This window comes from Amblyraja radiata, chromosome 27 (genome assembly GCF_010909765.2).
Source record: "Amblyraja radiata isolate CabotCenter1 chromosome 27, sAmbRad1.1.pri, whole genome shotgun sequence".
NCBI classification, from domain to species: domain Eukaryota; kingdom Metazoa; phylum Chordata; class Chondrichthyes; order Rajiformes; family Rajidae; genus Amblyraja; species Amblyraja radiata.
Window position 1 is genome coordinate 25,876,855 of NC_045982.1, and position 18,996 is coordinate 25,895,850.

At 48.1% G+C, this 18,996-nt stretch overlaps 1 protein-coding gene across 2 annotated transcripts in view; it reads right to left on the reverse strand.

The window, feature by feature from the left end:
* Positions 1-18,996, reverse strand: part of tinagl1 (tubulointerstitial nephritis antigen like 1) — a 37,995-nt gene that overhangs the window by 5,855 nt on the left and 13,144 nt on the right. For both annotated transcript variants that reach the window (XM_033045496.1, XM_033045495.1), the window contains exons 4-9: positions 11,129-11,218; positions 9,363-9,477; positions 7,267-7,390; positions 6,740-6,890; positions 3,085-3,268; positions 1,663-1,708 (exon numbers count right to left, since the gene is read on the reverse strand). In XM_033045496.1, the coding sequence (XP_032901387.1) occupies positions 1,663-1,708; positions 3,085-3,268; positions 6,740-6,890; positions 7,267-7,390; positions 9,363-9,477; positions 11,129-11,218 (710 nt within the window). The remainder of the gene's footprint in view (positions 1-1,662; positions 1,709-3,084; positions 3,269-6,739; positions 6,891-7,266; positions 7,391-9,362; positions 9,478-11,128; positions 11,219-18,996) is intronic.

The window sequence follows — 18,996 nt, forward strand, 5'->3', positions numbered from 1 at the left end:
TCACCACTCTATTCAAACACCATCCGACCCCACCACCCCCCCCCCCCCAGCAAAAAAAACAGCAACATGTAACAACCAAGCAAATTCTAACTATCCTTTCAATTCCATGATCATCTCTAACCATGAAAACAACAATAATAAAGATACCAGAACATCATCATGCGGACTGCCATCACCCAAAACTAGTTATATCTTGTCCGCTGATCATCTTATTTTACCCATTCTGTCCATGGGCATCTCACTAAGTGAACTAACCTTGTAAGAGGGCAGTAATGCATGCAGCAAATATTTGGGACACCATCCCTCATTAAAGATTATTGACACAAAGCAGAGTGAAGGAAATCCCGCTCAGTTTGGATGAGAAGATTAATTGAGGGTCAGGCTCAACTGATAAACGGATGGATGAGTGATCAATGAGGTCAGAGATCAAAAGGCAAGACAACAACAAAAAAAATCAAAGGTTACCGAGGAAATCCTCAGAGGGAGAAACTTGCTTAGAGAGTCCAGTCCCTGAATGGGGCTGAAATAATTCACCGTGGAGCAAATCCAATGATTCCCTGGGATTAACTATACCCAGCAGACAGTACATGTGGCTTTAGCTGACAACAGCAAGGGGAGTCTTCCAGCCTGTGGAAGTGGATCTCCAGACTAATGCTGCAACCTGCAGTCTCTGGGTCACAGGGTAGAGCTTTGCAATAGGTGGGTGGGTGGGGGGGGGGGGGGGGGAAGGTGAAAGATGGGGTGTATGAAATGTGGGAGGGGGGGATTCTGATGCAGCTGCGTTCGATACCTGCGTTCGATCCTGACCGCAGGTGCTGTCATAAGTGATAGGAGTAGAATTAGGCGATTCGGCCCATCGAGTCTACTCCACCAGTCAATCATGGTTCTCTGCCTCCTAACCCCATACCCTGCCTTCTCCCCATAACCTCCGACATCTGTACTAATCAAGAATCTATCTGTCTGCCATAAAAAATTATTTGATGAGTTTGCACATTTTCCCTGTGTCTATCTGGGATTCCTCCAGTTTGCTCTGGTTTTCTCATCCCATAGATGCAAAGGTCGGTCAGTTCATTGGCCAATTTCCCCTGGTGCGTAGGTAAGTGGAAGAGTCTGGAGGGAAGCTGATGGGAATGCAGGGAGAATATGGAATGGGTGGCTGATGGCTAGCATGGATATGATGGGCTGAAGGGGCCTTGATGCATGACCATGAAGTGCATAGGGGAATCTCATCAGTGTTGCCACAAGGAATTGCAGGATGGGTCAATGATAGGTTGAGTGCATCAGCAATGCCACATTGAGAGGGGCATCAGGATTGTCTAGATCTCCTGCAGTTAATGTTCTGGACCATAGTCCATTTAGCAAAGACCACACAAAATGAGAGATTTACTGGAGCCCACACCAGCATCCATTAGTTAATGACTGACCCTCCACTGCCAGTCCCACTTCCACTCAAACCCCATCATCTCATTCAGGTTCTGTTCAAAGGTTAACGAACGCTTCCCCCAAATCTTCTGAACATCGATATACCCCTACCTCAGGGAGAGTGGACCGCACTGGTTCATGACCTCCCCCACCCCAACTCTTACACTGCAGTTTTCGATAGCCCTGACCGTAGCTGGGATAATCCCCCAGGCCCAGACAAAAGTGGCTTCAATGTCCTACCTTGGACAGGCCCATTCTCCATGAGCTCCTTCATGACCTCCTTCACCTGTTGATGCAAGAGAGAAGATCAATTGACAACTAGCCCACCATGTCTGCTTTCCAGCTGATGCTCCTGCTCGCTGGTGCAAAGGTTTTTTTTTTTAAACAAAAATAATTTAATCAACTATTTACACAAATACACACAAAAATACAAACAAACCCACCACCATAATACAAAAAAAATAAATATTCTTAAATATTAAATAACTATTTCTCCATCCTTATAGAGGATACATTCCACCCCCCGCGGTGCACAGCGGTCCCGGAAATCCCCCGGGGCGCCCGTAGACAGCCAGTAGTCCCTCTCAAGTACCACCCGGGCATGGACATAGCCCCAGAAAATGGGCTGGCAGCCGGCTCAGGCAGAGCCCTCTTCTGCCTGGCGCCGTGACTCTCGAATGGCCAGCTTGGCCAGGCCCAGAAGCAACCCAACCAGGACATCTTCAGCCCTACCCTCTCCCCTACACACAGGGTGTCCAAAATGAGGATGGTGGGTGTGAAGTTCAGCCAGAAGGCAGAGGAGCAGCCCCTTTAGATAATGGAACAGGGGCTGCGGCCTCACACACTCCATATACACGGGGAACACAGACTCTTCCAGCCCGCAAAAGTGGCAGGTGGCTGGCGAGTCTGTGAACCTCGAGAGAAATAGGTTGCAAATGACTCCTTGGTGCAGTAGCCTGCACCCCAGGTCCCTGACGTAGAGGGGCAGAATCCCTGCATAGAGGGACCCCACCGGGGGGAGGCATCTCGCAACCAAAAGGCAACACCGATTGCCACTTTGACCGGATGGTGGACCAGGGCGAGGAAGTGCAGGGTGTGGAGGAAAAGCCCGCCGGTGCAAAGGTTGCTGCATTCTGATGCACAGATAGATCCAAGGCCCAGAAGCCTGCACATGGGCCTGAGAGAGCATGCACGTGGCAACGTTTCATTCTTCAGCCCGTCTGTAAGCACACGGCACATGGCAGAGGGAGGGAGGGTCACCGAACCCCCTGAACAAGCCTGGGCTACACCTCCATCCCACTGAGGGGACTCACTGGCCCACCGAGCTTGCCCTGTCCTCCATTATGGATGGCAACTGGCCCACTGCCTCCCAGTGGGAGCTGGTCTCTGATTTACTGGGGAAAGAGGTCACGACTGACCCAATCCCAGTGAGCGAGGGTTATGGAATGCCCGAGGCCTGGTGGCACTGATGGGGCAGATCAGCACACGTCATCTCCTTATAGCTAATGCCTTCTGATCTAGGAAGAATCCTGGTAAAAAATGCCACCTTCTGGTAAATTAGTCAGGCCCTTAAACAGCTCCAGCAGTTTACAGGATGATGATCGGCCAGCAGCAAGGAAGGATGTGCGTACCGGCACCTTTGTGGTGGGTGGAGGTACTCACGTCATTGGAGAGGCGGTAGGGCGGAGTGGTCTGGTAGATGTGGTTGGTGTGGCTGTAGGAGTTGGGGCACGGCATGGTCGCCTGCCGCTTGCCACGGCCGGCCGATCGGGTGGACATCATACAGTGGTTCTCGCTTTGATGGCTGCCTGGGCTGGAGAAGGGGTAGCAGCTGTCCGACACCACCCTGCAGGTACAACAGGTAAAAGTCAGCCCACATTCTTCCAAACCCTTCCTATCCATGTACCTGTCCATTTGTCTTTTAAATGCTGTTGTAGTACTGCCTCAACAACCTCCTCTGGCAGCTTGTTTCATGTGTGCGCCAATGAAGAAGTTGCCCCTCAAGTTCCTATTAAATCTTTCCCATCACACTTTAAACCTGTACACTTTCCCGTACACTGTGGATGGCTCAATTGTAATCATGTATTGTCTTTCTGCTGTCTAGTTAGTACGCAACAAAAGATTTTCATATTTAAACTCAAACTATGCCCTCTGGTTCTCGATTCCACAACCCTGGGAAAAAGACTGCACTGCCCCAATTCAGCCTATCTAATGGGGCAAAAGGAAAGGAAATCGACACAATTGAGTGAAACTATGCAAGTGAAAGATTCACATTAATAATCACTTTGGGTTTAATCATGCATTGAAGCCTGAATTCTTACAACAGATCCACGGGATAAATGAGTCATTTCACCGAAGAGGCACAAATCAAGAGAGGAAGAAAGAAGACACACAGCAGCAGGGATGGAGAAGGGTGAAAGACAGGAGGCGGCCACTGTTCCTAGTGCCAGAACTACGGAGTTGCCGTGATCGCTTATCCCAGCAGTGGTGAGGAGGTGAGGCAGGATCTCAGCACCAGCACTCGCCAGCTGTGGAGATCCTGTTGCAGAGCGAGGAGGGAGGAGGAAGACAGTAAAGAGAGGTTCCCTCGGACAAGAGATTCAGTGCCGTGCACATAGTGTAGCGCTAGTTCCACAATCACCCGCGTGTTTGGTGCTACCGCAGCCTGGCCCTTTCCAAATGACCGTCACCCCACACACTGCTGTAGCTCCCCTCAGCGAAGGCCCTTCCCCTCAGCGTTGCCAGGAATTTCCGACCATATCCCTTCCCCGATTCACACTCCAAGTTGCTAAATGGCTAAGGGCAGGGGTTCCCAACCTTTTTCGGCCCGTTTACCCCTGGCAACTTTAATAGCACACAACAATGTTATTTCACTTATTTATGAACAACTAATGATGAACAGATACCGGTATACCAGAACCAAACAGTCAGTCAATGAGAAAAAGTATGTACAAATCCAGAATGAACAAATTTACCTCCTGGGTAAGGGGAAATGTACCCCAGGTTGGGAACTCTTGGTCTCAGGCAAGATAATTCAGAATATTCACCCATTGGTAGGCACCACCTGTGCTCCAGGGTATGGGTTGAAATGATGAAGGTTGGTCCTGCTCCAGAAACCCACACTCAAGATCTAGGTCACTATCTCAATGCAGCGGCACTTTATTGCCCTTCCCCGTACACTCATCTCCCATCTACAGACTTCTTTTGATCCCCTTCTCCCTTTTGACTTCCTCTCTCCCACTTCAACTTATATCCTTCCCCCGGGCCTTATATTTCATCCTTCTTCTCTCCATGTCTGAGACCCTTTTGTCTCCCTTTCACCTCCAGCCTTTGTCCCTTACTCTCCACCCTACTACTGATCAAACCCTCCTTACCAGTAGTATCCACCCATCACTCAGCAGACACAAGGAACTGCAAGCGCTGGAATCCCCTTTCCAATTTAATCTCTTCCTCTTGCCTTACCATTCATCCTCTCCTCTACCAATCAAACCCTCCTCATCTGTAACCAACCATCACTTGCCAAGATTTGTCCTATCCTACCTCTCTTTTCCAGTTTTCTTTTCCCTAATCAGTCTGAAGAAGGATCCTGACCTGAAATGTCCCCTGTCCATTCACTCCACAAATGATGTCTGATCCGCTGAGTTCCTCCAGGACTTTGTGTTTTGCTCCAGATTCCACCATCTACATTGCCCTAGCAAGTTCATGTCTGCTCTCGGATGTGAAAGATTACTTGACAGAATTGGCAAAAGGCCAGGACAGCTCAAGATTCATCCTTTAAACCAACGTCACTGACACAGATGACCCATCACAGTCACATTATTTGTGAGAAGTAGCTTTGTGCAAGCGCACTGGTGCATTCCCCACATTAAACAATGATTACACATCAGAGGACTTCAAAGCAGCAAAGTGCAGCTGATGCTGTGTGAATGTTAGCTGCCTTCCTCAATGATGCTGTGGACATGCCTCTACATAAGCAGCAAACAGGTCCTGTGTTCAAGGGTCAGGACATCAAGCATGTGAGCAGCATGAAAGCTGACAGCTCGGGGCGAGTCTGCTCCACTGATGGGAAGGGAGGCAATGACTTCACATAACACAGTTAATCCCAAATAAATCAAGAGTAATACCAGCTATAAACCACAGAACAGTACAGAGCAGGAACGCTTCCTTCGGCCCACAATGTCCATGCTGAACATGATGGCAGGTTAGACCAATCTCCTCTGCCTGCAAGTGATCCATTCTCTACATATCCATGTGCCTATCGAAAAGCCTCATAAACACTATTATCATATCTGCCTCCACCGCCACCCTTAACAGCGTGTTCCAGGCACCCACCACCCTCTGTGTAAACAAAACTAGCCCCGCACATCTCCTTTCAACTTTGCTCCTCTCACCTTAAAGTAATGCCTACTGTTTCTTGCACATTTCCATCCTAGGAAGAAGGTTCTGACTGTTTACCCTATCTATGCCTCTTTTAATTTTGTATACTTCTACCAGGTCTCCCTTCAGCCTCTGATACGCCAGAGAAAACAGTCCAGGTTAGTCCAGCTTCTCCTTATAGCAAATACCTTCTAATCATGGCAACATTCTGTGACCACGTGGATTTTCTCCGGGTATTCCGGTTTCCTCCCACACTCAAAAGACATTTGTAGGTTAATTGGCTTTGATAAAATAGTTAATTGTCCCTAGTGTGCAGGATAGTGCTCCGCCACCCCACCCCGCCTTCAATCTCCTACCCTGCCGGAGATGCAATTACTTTCCGGGTCGTATCTCCGGTCACTAACATCTTGGAGCTGGAAGCCTCGCTCTGGACTGACTTTGAGCCCCACTGCGGGACTTACCATCGGATCCGATCCCTTGCCTGGGATCGCTCCAACCACGGCCTGCGGACTTTACCATCGAGAGCTTGCAGTCTCGGGAGCAACCGTGGATGTCGGAGCTCCAACGACGCAGAAGGATCGATAAGCCCCGACTCGGGGTCCGATCGCTCGGCGCGGGGGAGCCGAGAATCCCCCCCGCCCCCCGATGCAGGAGTGATCGCCCCGACGCAGAGTGCACGAACACCGCCGGCTAAGTGAATAAGATCGTCCCATCAACGGTAGGCTCGAGGCCCCCGACCATGGGAGAACAAAGAAAGGATGAGATTGAACTTTTTTTCACCTTCCATCACAGTGAGGAATGTGGAGGAGTCACTGTGGTGGATGTTTATGTTAAAATGTATTTTGTGTGTTTCGTTGCTTTTTATTTGTATGACCGGCTTGGCAAGTGAAATTCCTCGCATGTTGCAAAAAATACTTGGCTAACAAAGTATTGTACCTACCCCCGACGTCGGAGGTACCACCAGGCCCCGTCGATGCGGCCGCCATGGCAACCGTGCTGCCTCCGCCTATTGCAGGAGATGAGGTTCTGTGGTGACAGGGTCGCCTTCACGTGACCCATGGACTGGATGGTGATTCTGTCCGAGGCCACAGCTGGAGAGCGAGGGGGTGGGGAGAGAGGGGCATCAGGTGTGGTCTGCACATCACCCAGTGGTTGAGAGACCTCCCCTCCGCAATGGGCGAAACACCAACCCCCCCTCCCTTCGCCTGGACCACACCCCCCCTGCTGAGAAATCGCCCCCTCTTTGCCAAAGGACTGGAATCCCTGTCCGGGTCATCACCCTCCCCCCCCCCCCCCCAAATTGAGAGACCCCTAATCATGCCGGGACATCACCACCCCCACGCTCAGAAATCACTCTCACCGCCACCACCACCCACCCTCCCCCCCCCCCCCTTCTCCCTCACTGTCACCATCAACACCTGCCCCCCCCACCCTCCCCCCTCCTAACGTAGCCAGTGGAGCTGTTACCTGCTGTGGAGAAGGCCCAGGATGCTGCACAGTTGCCTTGGTCCATGGGTTCGTGGACCATCCCCGGCCATTTATCTGCTGCGTTGAAATACTTGGGTGGGACCTCGTTGCTGTCCATGTTCACCTGTAATGAGAGCAGGAGCCGGCCATCAGTGGACACGCCATCATTCATGGGTGGTATCTTGTCCACTCCTCAAACTCCAATTCCAAACCATCTCTCGATTCCAGCCTTGAATATAAGCAATGTCTGAACACCCGGAGTCCTGAGCCAAACATCTACAGAGGTCTACAACCTCTGTAGTCATTGATGTCTGCATTGATGAATCCCCACAGCTCAGTCTCCCTTGGGACCATGTCCCCCTGTTCGAGATAGACTCTCTCATTGGAGGCAGCATCAGCCCCCTCAATGCCCCTGAACCTTTCAATGATATCACCTCTTATTGTCATAATCATTAGCCAGTTTGAACCATATCTACTTAATCACCCCTCCTTGGTTAATACTCTCATTCTATTTATTCTTTACATACTGACACAAAGCCAGTGATATCCTTCTATAGGTGCAGAATTGAAAGTTGGACATTGCAAAAATTCTTCACACCTTATATCACATTAGTGACATTTGTATTCCAATCTTTTAAAGAAAAAGGGAGAAGGGTTTTGGCCCGAAACGTCGCCCATTTCCTTCGCTCCATAGATGCTGCCTCACCCGCTGAATTGCTCCAGCATTTTTGTCTACCTAGGGTCAATGAAAAACTTGTTTTTCTAACTGCTTGCTCTACTTATAGCATCATTGGTTAGCATAGACAGGTTGGGCCAAATGGCCTATCTCCATGTTGTGTGACTATGACTTTATCACTCATCCATGCCGACTAAATTGTTTTCCTGAACTAGTCACGCGTGTCTGTGTTTGGCCCATCCCCTGAACCTTTACTCTGTACGACATGTCCTTTGAACATGTTTGTTGTACCAGCCTCCACAGTGTCCTCTGGCAGCTTGTTCCATATACCCACCGCTCCCTGCATTAAAACGTCACCCCTCCGATTGTTTTTAAATCTTTCCCCTCTCACCTTAAATCTACTCCCTTTAGTTTAGACTCCCCGATCCTGGGTAAAAGTCAAAACGTTCACCTTACAAAGCCACTCATGACTTGGTACTTCTATAGAATGTCACTCTTCAACTTCCATGATACTTTATTGTCACAGGTCGCTAGTTGCAGTGAAATGCTTTGATTTGCATACAGCCCAGTAAAAAAAAAAAAAAAAAACAGCAGACCTTATCTACGCAATACAAAAGTATCGCCACGTTTTGGCACCAACTAAGTTACAAAGGTTTCCTGTTACACCGTTTCAAAACATCCTACATTACAGGGATAAAGCCTATCCAGTCTCTCCTTATGCCTCAAATCCTTCAGTCCCGGTAACTTCCTTTACCAACTTAAGTGCATCCTTCCTATAGCAGGGCGACGGGAAGAGCACACAACATTCCCAGCTTAAACTCACCAACGGCTTGTACACTTGCATCATGACATCCCATCTACTGCACACAATGCGCTGACAATAGAAGCAAACGTGCCGAACACCTTCTTCACCACCTTGAATACGTGCATCTCCATTTTCAAACGACTGTGTAGCGTACCCCTAGCACGCCATGTCCTCAGACTGTTCCCTCTCCAGGGCTCTACCATTTATTGTGTGTCCTGTCCTGCTTTAACTTGCCAAAATCCAGTGTAATTGTGTGGCAGCTCCCTGTCCGTCTCATCCACTCCCCCCCCCCCTCCCCCCCTCTTTAATGGGGTTACCTTCGCACCAGGGTGTCCCTCGAAAAGGAACACGAGGTTCATTCCGGCTCTGCTCACTCCTGGAGGCATTGACTGTCACACGGTCCCTCCCCATCACCCTTCCCCTGGATACGGTATGTGGACCGCGCAGAATCCCCATCGCTCTACATTGAGCCCAAACCTGACACTGGGCCATGTCCTTGCTGACTCCACGCTACAGGCCTCAAAGACAGACCACTGCCCTCACACCCGTCCACCCTCCCCCAATGTGCTCCTCACCGCCACAGCCCCCCCCCATCACCCCAACCAGTGGCCTTACATTCAGCTGGTTGGTGTTCAGCACGGTGCTGGAGGGCCGCAGGGTGCCCAGTCGATACTGGATCCCTTCGTCCAGAGTCAGACCCCAGAACTGGCTGTAGTTTGAAGCTTTCCATCTGTCCGGAGAAATGAGAACGGTGAGAAAAAAAGAAAAAAAACACACACACAAAGTGCTGGAGTAGCTCAGCAAGTCGGGCAGCATCTGTGGAGGGAATGAACAGGTGACCCTTCCGACTGGTTGAGAAGGAGAGTCCCGACCCAAAACATTGTCTGTTCATTCCCTCTATAGATGCTGCTTGACCCACTGCGTTCCTCCAGCACTTTATTTTGCTTAAAATGTCAGCATCTGCAGTTCCTTGTGTCTCCCTTTGTGAAGCCCAGATGAAAGGCCAAAGGTCATAAGGCCACAGCCCAGTTTGTTTTACCAGAAATTCTTTAACTAATATTTATAATAATATCTACAGTATGAAATAAATCAAAACAAAACCCACCACCATAATACAGGACAAACAAATATACTAAATAAACTACTATACAATAATACATTACAATCCTTATTGAAAATGCTTTCAACTCCCTGCAGTGCCCAACGGAAATCCCCCAAGGCGCACGTGGACTGCGCGTAGTCCCTCTCAAGTACCACCCGGGCACGGTCATAATCCTGGAAAAGGGGCCGGCAGCCGGCTCGGGCAGAGCCCTCTTCCGCCTGGCACCGTGAATCGTGGAAGGCTAGTTTGGCCAGGTCTAGGAGCAACAGGCCATCTTCAGCCCTACCCTCTCCCCTACGCACAGGGTGTCCAAAGATGAGGATGGTGGGTGTGAAGTGCAGCCAGAAGGTAAAGGAGCAGCCCCTTTAGATATTGGAGCAGGGGCTGCAGCCTCACACACTCCATATACACGTGGAACACAGACTATTCCAACCCGCAAAAGTGGCAGGCGGCTGGCGAGTCTGTGAACCGCGAGAGAAACAGGTTGCAAGGGACTCCTCGGTGCAGTACCCTCCACCCCAGGTCCCCGATGTAGAGGGGCAGAATCCCTGCGTAGAGGGACCCCCACTGAGGGGCCCTCTCACGACCAACAGGCAACACCGATCGCCACTTTGTGTCAGGCCAGAGCCCAATGTGGGAGGAGTGTGGTTCCGATCCAGAGTCACGTTGAAGCAGGAGCTTTCCACAGCACAGGCCCAGAATGAAGCTATGGAGGGCAGTGTCCCCCTTGCTGCCCCTGGAGAGGGCAGTGGGACATGAGGAGACTGGAGAGGAGGGACAATCTGTGGGAATGAACAGACAATTCATCTTGGCACAGCAGGTTTCTCAGAACTAGCCAGCGGAGGCCACGTGGGCAATGCTGAACTCCAGCCCTCACACAGGACCCTGTGTGTCGACATCGACAGGGCAGCTGGCTGCTCACGTCTCTGGTTACATACATCAGTTATAGTCATCTCACACTGTGCACACACTCCATGTGAGTGAAGTTACGGTGTGGATGTACACAGAGAAGCAATGGAGGCTGTAGTGTACACACACACACACAGACGCACACACACACATATATACACACACACACGCTCTCCTAGTGAGTGATCTTACAGTGTGATGTACAGATATAAAGGCAATGAATTTTGCTGATACAATAGTGGTATTTAGGGGGCTTTTAGATAGGCACATGGATATGCAGGGAATGGAGGGATATGGAGCACGTGCATGCAGATTCTTTAAGCAACAGCTGATGCCTCAACATTGCGACTGCTCTTGAAGCATGACCTACCCATAGTTGCCTTGGTTGACGCCACTGATCATTTCGTCATTGACGAGACACGCATGCTGCTCACACGCCCACCGGCCGCTGCTGCAGGTGCTGAGGAAACACAGCGAGGACATCATTACTACACCCGCATCACGGCCAAAAGCCACTGAGTGAAGCTGCCCTGAAGCCAGCCGGGTGCAAGGTCCTCTGATGACTTTGTGCACAATCCAGTTGCTCCATCTGAAGCTCCACGTCTTTTAAATTTTGTTATAGTACCTGCCTCAACTACCTCCTCTGACACCCCTTTCCATACACCCACCACCGTCTGAATGAAAAGTTGCCCCTCAGATTCCTATTAAATCTTTCACCTCTCAGCTTAAACCTATGTCTTCTGTTTCTTAATTTCCCAATTCTAGGTAAAAGACTGTGCATTTGCCCCATCTATTCCCCTCATGATTTTATACATCTCAATGTAATCGCCTCCCAGCCTCCTGCATTTCAAGGAATAAAATCCAAGCCTGCCCAACCTCCCCCTGAAGCTCAGCCCCACAAGTCCTGGCAACAACTTTGGGTGCCTGTGAGTTGCTGAACATTGCGCTTTTGTTAACCACCATTCTGTGTGCAGGTCACAGGCTTTCTGCTGGATCTACAGTTGCCTGTTGAGTAGCAGAACAATTTGTATCTGTGTTTAAATTAACTAAATTAAATGATCTCTAGGTCAATCTCGTCAAACCAGTGCCAACATTTATTGGTAGAGGGACCAAGAGCCTCCTCACAAGTGCCGATTATGGCCAATGGACTATGTGGCTCCTGGTGGTTGGGACAATCCTACCCACCCATGCTCTCACTCCTCTTTCCCTGTCGGCCTGACATCTCTCAGCATCGCGTGAGGGGTGGCAGTGGCAGTCTTGGGCTGGAGGGCTGGTTTCCCTGGGGACCTGGGATGGAGGAGCAAGCCTACTCAGGATTGCCAATGGTCTGATGGAGACTCCCCCCCCCCCCCCTTCCCCTCTCCAACCACCCACTTCTCTCTTGGACCCTCCCCGCTCGATGCTCCAGCTCTCCCCACCACCCTGACCTCCCCACCATCCTGCAGCTGCTCGTTCAGCCTGTGATGCCACACGGATCCCTGGCCTCTGGGCCAGTGTGAGCTAATGCCCTGGGAGGGCCAGCAAGCCAAAGCAATGCACCTTTACTGGGACATCTACAGGAGCAGAGGAACCTTGGAGTGCATGCTCACAGCTCTTTGAAGATCAACAGCACCTCATATTCTGCAATGGAAGTTTCCAATCCAATGCATGAACATAGAAGTCTCAAATTTTAAGTAATAACCGCACTCCATACCCCACCCCACCCACATTCATTTCTCATTATCCTGCCCCTCATCCCCTCCCCCCCCCCCCCACATCCCTCCCTCTGGACTCACATTTCACCCCCCTCTTCTCTCCTTAACTGACATTGTCTCCTTTTCACATCTAGCCTTTGTCACTTTCTCCACCCATCTGACCAATCACCTCCCCACCACTCATTTGTACCCACCTATCACTTGCCAGGCCTTGTCCTATCCCTACCCCTCTTTTCAAGCTCCTCCTCCTACAACAATCAGTCTGACGAAGGATCTCGACCCCAAACATTGCCTGTCCATTCCCGCCACAGATGCTGCCTGACCCGCTGAGTTCCACCAGTGCTTTATATTTTGTTTCAGACATCTGCTGTTATTGGCTGAGTGCTTGAATCAGTGAAGTTCTGCTGGAACTATGTCAAACACAAATTACCATCAGCGTGAGGTACTGCAAAGACTAGGACACCACGGTTCAGGAACAATGCTATTGCACTTGGAAGAGTTTACAGATCAAAAGAATTTCAACTACGTGGAAAGATTAGATAGTGGATGTTTGTTTTTGCTTTGGTGCAGGAATTAAAGTTGATTTACAAAATTCTGAGAAGCTTTGATTGTGAGAAAAGGGCCTATCTCTCCTCAGATAAGTAGAGGGCGTTGGATTAACACGAATTGGTGCAAGATTAAGAGAATTGATGAAAATATTTTCACCCAGCAGGGTGAGGCAGGATTGTAATCGCCACCTTTTGTTTCATTTGGACAACTTGTCGGAAGAGCCTTTACAATGCATTGGATCGCCGAAGGGTTATTCTGTAAAAGATAAACAGGAAGCACAAAAACTGTCGCCAGGAACACAGGCAGTTAACTGGATCACCCATCTACCTGCACACATGTCCACTTCTCAGCAGCATGAATGCTGCCCACTTTCATCTAAGAACACAGAGTACAGAGGCTCCGTTGTCACTTCAGGGTTCAAGGTTCAAGTCCCACTATTGACCAAGGCCATATTTCAGGCACTTGGTACAATGCAGTGCCAAGAGACAGTCTCAGGCAAGGAAATACAGCCCCATCTCCCTCACACACCCCACAGGGGCAGGGGAGTACCAAATCAAGAGGGGAAATAGACAGTGGGTGCTAACCGTCTCTTACCCAGGGTAAGGGAATCAAGAACCAGACACATGGGTCTAAAGCAGGGGTCGCCAACCTTGTTCTGCACAGGGGACAGGACGCATGTCCGTGAGTGGATGGCGGGCCACATCTATCACGTGTACACATGGATCCCACCCCCATCCCGCCCTGAATGGCAGGCATCAAATCACGTGTTCACACAAGGTAGACAAAAATGCTGGAGAAACTCAGGGGTGAGGCAGCCTCATGCAATCCTTGCATGTCTCACCCGCTGAGTTTCTCCAGCATTTTTGTCTACCTTCGATTTTTCCAGCATCTGCAGCTCTTTCTTAAATGTGTTCACCGAAGGTGCGCGGCCGTGCCGGCGGCTTTGCGCAGGATGCGGTACAGCCAGAGCTCGGCGCCTAGCGGGCTGGATGATTACGGGGGGAAAAATCCGCCTGCGGGCCGGATGATTTCGGGTTACGGGCCGCATTCAGCCCGGGGGCCGTAGGTTGACGACCCCTGGTCTAAAGTGAGAAGGGAAAGATTTAATAGAAACCTGAAGGGTAACTTTTTCATTCAAAGTGTGGTGGGTATATGGAACAAGCTGCTTGAGGAGGTAGTTGGGGAAGGAAGTATAACAGCATTCAAAAGACACTTGGACAGCCACACGATGGGAAAGTTTGTACAGGATATGGGTCAAACGCAGGCAAATGGAATGAGCTTGGATGGGGCACCTTTGTCAGCATAGATGAGGTGGGCTGAAGGGCCTGTTTCCATGCTGTATGACTCCATGACTAATCAGCATGGGCCAGATGGACTCCTTTGTTGCATCATTCCAGAAATGAAGGAAGGCTGACAGTGCGGCTGGGTTGGTGGTGGTGGTGTTATATCTCAATGACCCATAAGAATAAAAACTTCAACAAATAAAACAGAATCTAAAATTAAGAAACCTATCTCTCTCAATACCAATAGCCAATAACCCATCGTTTAAACCATCAATCATAGACAAATCATTTATACATTGGGAAAGAATGGGAATCAAAACGCTCGAAGATCTGTATGAAGTGGGAAAATTACTATCATTTCAACAACTACAACTGAAATATAATTTGAAAAATAACCAATATTTTAAATATCTTCAAATTTGTGATTATTTGAAAAAATACACAAAAGACTATCATAATATGCCTTCCGACTTACTGGATGAAGCAATGAAGACAAAGGCGGAATCAGCTAACTTAATATCGTACTTATATAATATCATTTTAAACATAGAAATACCCACAACAGATGGAATTAGAAGAGACTGGGAACAAGAATTAGCTATAAAAATTTCAAAAGAGAGCTGGGATAAACATTTACTACAGGTGCATAAATGCTCGATCAATGTACGACATACGCTTATCCAATTCAAAACATTACATAGACTATACTATTCAAAAACTAAATTAAATAAAATCTTTCCCAATGTTTCACCAATCTGTGATAAATGTCTGTGTCAAGAAGCTACCATAGCGCATTCTTTTGTTTTTTGTACAAAAATCCAAAAATTCTGGCATGGAATATTTGATATTTTTTCAAAATTAATTAAAATAAAACTGGTACCAAAACCAGAATGGATCATTTTTGGGATATCGGAAGGTATCCCTGAATTAAACGTGTATCAGAAGAATTTACTCAATTACGGGCTAATAATGGGAAAAAAGCTCATACTTAAATTCTGGAAAAATGCGCCCACACCAACAATAAAAATGTGGATATCAAATATGTTTGAAACATTACATCTGGAAGAGATGAGATTCCTCTTAGCAGATAAAGCAAACCAATTCCAAAAGACATGGTCTACGTTTATGGACCTATTACAAGCATGAGGTGCAATAGTAATTTTTAAAAATAAATAAATAAATAAATGGTATCAGGACCTGGCATTGGGAGATAAAACAACAAAAACAGACTTGGTTGGTAGTCTTTCTGCGGAGTTTAATGTTATAATAGAGCGATTGTCCTTACTTTCTTTTTCTTTCTTTTCTAGGGTCTACTTTCTTACTTTACTTCCTTCTCTAACTTCTTTTCTAAGGGGCTTTCTTTTCCCAACACTCTTCTGCACTTCACAACTCTTGCGCACCTTCTTTACTTTCCTTACTTCTATCTTTTTCTTAAAGCTTTAAAAAAAAAAAAAAATGAAGCGGTACAAAAAATGTATTAAGATATATGTGTTGTGTGTTATTGTAATTTACCGTACTTCTAATAAAAAAAAAAAAAAAAAAAAAAAAAAAAAAAAAAAAAAAAAAGAATAAAAACTTCATTGTTCTGTTTCTGGGCACGTGACAATAAACCACTCTTGACTCTTAACTCTTGGAGTCCCCCAGCTGCCCCTTCAATGCCCATCCCTCCATCAGCAAATTCGTTACATCACTACGTGGGGAACTTGCTGTGTCCCACATTATAAAACTGACAACTCCGCAAAGAATGTTTCTTTGGGAGTTTGAGGTTATGAAAACCATTCTATAAATGTAAGTCTCTTTATTATTCCGCTTATGGGAAGCTCAGTGTGGGGCTGAACCAAGAGGTCATCCCATTGCATTTACACGGCAACTGTCCACATTCAGCCCTGCTTCCACTGGGACCAAAACTGCCGTATTTAGAAGCTTAACCTTGTATGCACTAACATATCCCCTGGGTGCTGGCTGCTTCTACCAGTGCTTTTGGAGGGAATCTTAAAGTGCCGGCCATCCCGAGCTGAGCTGGTGGTCTGGGCTGCTGATACGTGCCCGGGGGAAAGTTCACAAGCAACTGGGTTACTGGCAGAGTGCCCATCATCTGCCACTCCCACCCTTGACCGAGTGCCAGGATATGGGGCAGCTTGCCAGCGTTGGGCCTCTTTACACTTCATCCCTTCAGTTCCTCTTAACCATTGTTGCATTTGGTATCAAACTGGGCCATACAAATCGATGGAGTTATTGGTCAAGGCCTAGATAGTGGATGTGGAGACGATGTTTCCAGGACCAGAGGCCACAGCCTCAGAATAAAAGGACATCCGTTTAGAATGGAGATGAGGAGGAATTTCTTCAGGCACAGGGTGGTAAATCTGAGGAATTTATTGCCACAGACGGCTGTGGAAGCCAAGTCATTTGGTATTTTTAATGTGGACATTGATAGGTTCCCGATTAGTAAGGCAATCAAGGGTTACAGGGAGAAGGCAGGAACATCGGGTTGAGAGGGAAAGATAGGTCAGCAATGATTGAATGGCATTTTGAATGCGCCCCCCCTAATCTTGTAACAATGTCCCCTTGTTCAAGATGCCCTTCATAGGTGAAAGCACTGAAAGAAGTACAGAGAAGATGTACGAGGATGTCACCTGGGCTCAGAGACCTGTGCTATCGGGAAAGATTGTACAGGCTAGGACATTACTCCCCGGAGCACAGGAGGCTGATTTTACACAGATGTGCAAGATCTTGGGAATAGATAGGGTGAATGCAAGGCAGGGGAATCGAGAACCAGAGGACATAGGATTAAAATGAGAGAAGTAAGGTTTAACAGGAACCCAAGGGGTACCCTTTTCACTCAGAAGGTGATGGGAACAAGCTGCCAGGGGAGGTAGTTGAAGCAGGTACTATAACAGAATTGAAAAGACATGTAAACTGGTAAATGGATAGGAAAGGTTTTGATATGGGCCTAACATTGGCAGGTGGGACTAGTGCAGTGGGGGCATCTTGGTCAGTGTGGATGAGTTAGGCCGAAGGACCCATTTCCATGACAACACCCTCAACTGAGGAATTAGCTGAGTGGAATCTCTTATGGACTGCCTCCAATGCTGGTCTTTCTCATCTTCAATGAGGGGCACTAAAGTGTGCACAGTGCACTGGGAGAGTGTTATGGGGAGCATATTTCAGTGCTCGTGATTCAACCAGTATTTTGTTAGAAGGTACTTGGATGTTGTCTCCGTGTGTTACAGAGAGTACATAATGAAACATATAAGATTGTTAAGGGCTTGGACACGCTAGAGTCAGGAAACATGTTCCCGATGTTGGGGAAGTCCAGAACCAGGGGCCACAGTTTAAGAATAAGCAGTAAGCCATTTAGAACGAAGATGAGGAAACACTTTTTCTCACAGAGAGTGGTGAGTCTGTGGAATTCTCTGCCTCTGTGGAGGCAGGTTCTCTGGATGCGTTCAAGAGAGCTAGATTGGGCTCTTAAAAATAGCAGAGTCAGGAGATATGGGGAGAAGGCAGGAACGGGGTACTGATTGGGGATGATCAGCCATGATCACATTGAATGGCGGTGCTGGTTCGAAGGGCCGAATGGCCTACTCCTGCACCTATTGATGAGTGTCCTATTAATTGGGGTGATGGAGAAGAGGGTGTGGGTGGGCTGTTCAATTCAGTTAATTCCGGGAAGTATTTATAATGGGTTTGTTTTTTATGATCCATCTACTCAATGGTTAATTTGTTTTCCTTGCAGTGTTACTACAGATTTCTCCCCTCATTCCGTGGGAGAAGTAGGAAGGGGCTCCTTTTAAGGAAAGGTTTGTTTGGAATTCCAGCCACTGTTACGTGTTCATAGTTATCGTGTTTTGGCTGTGGCTTGCCACTTTGTTGTGACTATTTATCATGCAAGGTTATGCTGGTTAATGGGGCATTACCGACCCACTCATTCCTCCTTCACCCTTCCCCTCGGGCTCATTTCACTGCAGAGCAGAAGCACGGTCACTTAATGAGCACTGATGCCGCTCCAAATAAATCCTGAGCTCCAATGATCCTTGACTCGGCGTCACTCGCTAATGAGATTCACAAAAGTACAACTGCCCTTCACTCCTTCCATTTCAAACAACTATTTTGCCCCTCCCTATCCAGCGTGTACATATTTTTCCAGGTCCATTCTTTCACATCCATAATAGCCAAGCTCCGTGAAATGTCAAGAAAGATTAATGATTAATGGTCTTGGTCTCTAACACACTTTAAAAGACACGAGGCTGAATTTAGATCTTAAGAATGAAGTAAGCTGTACTTCAATGCATGGTCTCAGCACATACACAGCCACTAGGCATTTAAACACAGGAGAGGACCATTCAGCACACCAGCTCCCTGTTGACCATGTAGAGTTACTCATCGCCCCGTTCTGTCTCCTCAAGAACCAACTCAGTTTCCTCCTGAACTTATTGACAGTTTCCACTTTGACCACACTGCTGGTCAGTGATTTCAGTCTATTATTACTCACTGCTCATAACAGTTCTCCCTCACATCATGCCATCTTGCCAACGAGCTGCTGGAGGAAATGGTTGAGGCAGATACAATAACAAAATGTAAAAGAGATTTAGACATGGGCAGGAAAGGTTTGGAAGGACGTAGACCAAATGCCAGCAAATGGGAGCAGCTTGGAGAGACATTTTGGTCGGCTAGGCAGAGTTGGGCTTAAGGGGTAGGTCCCATGCTTTAGG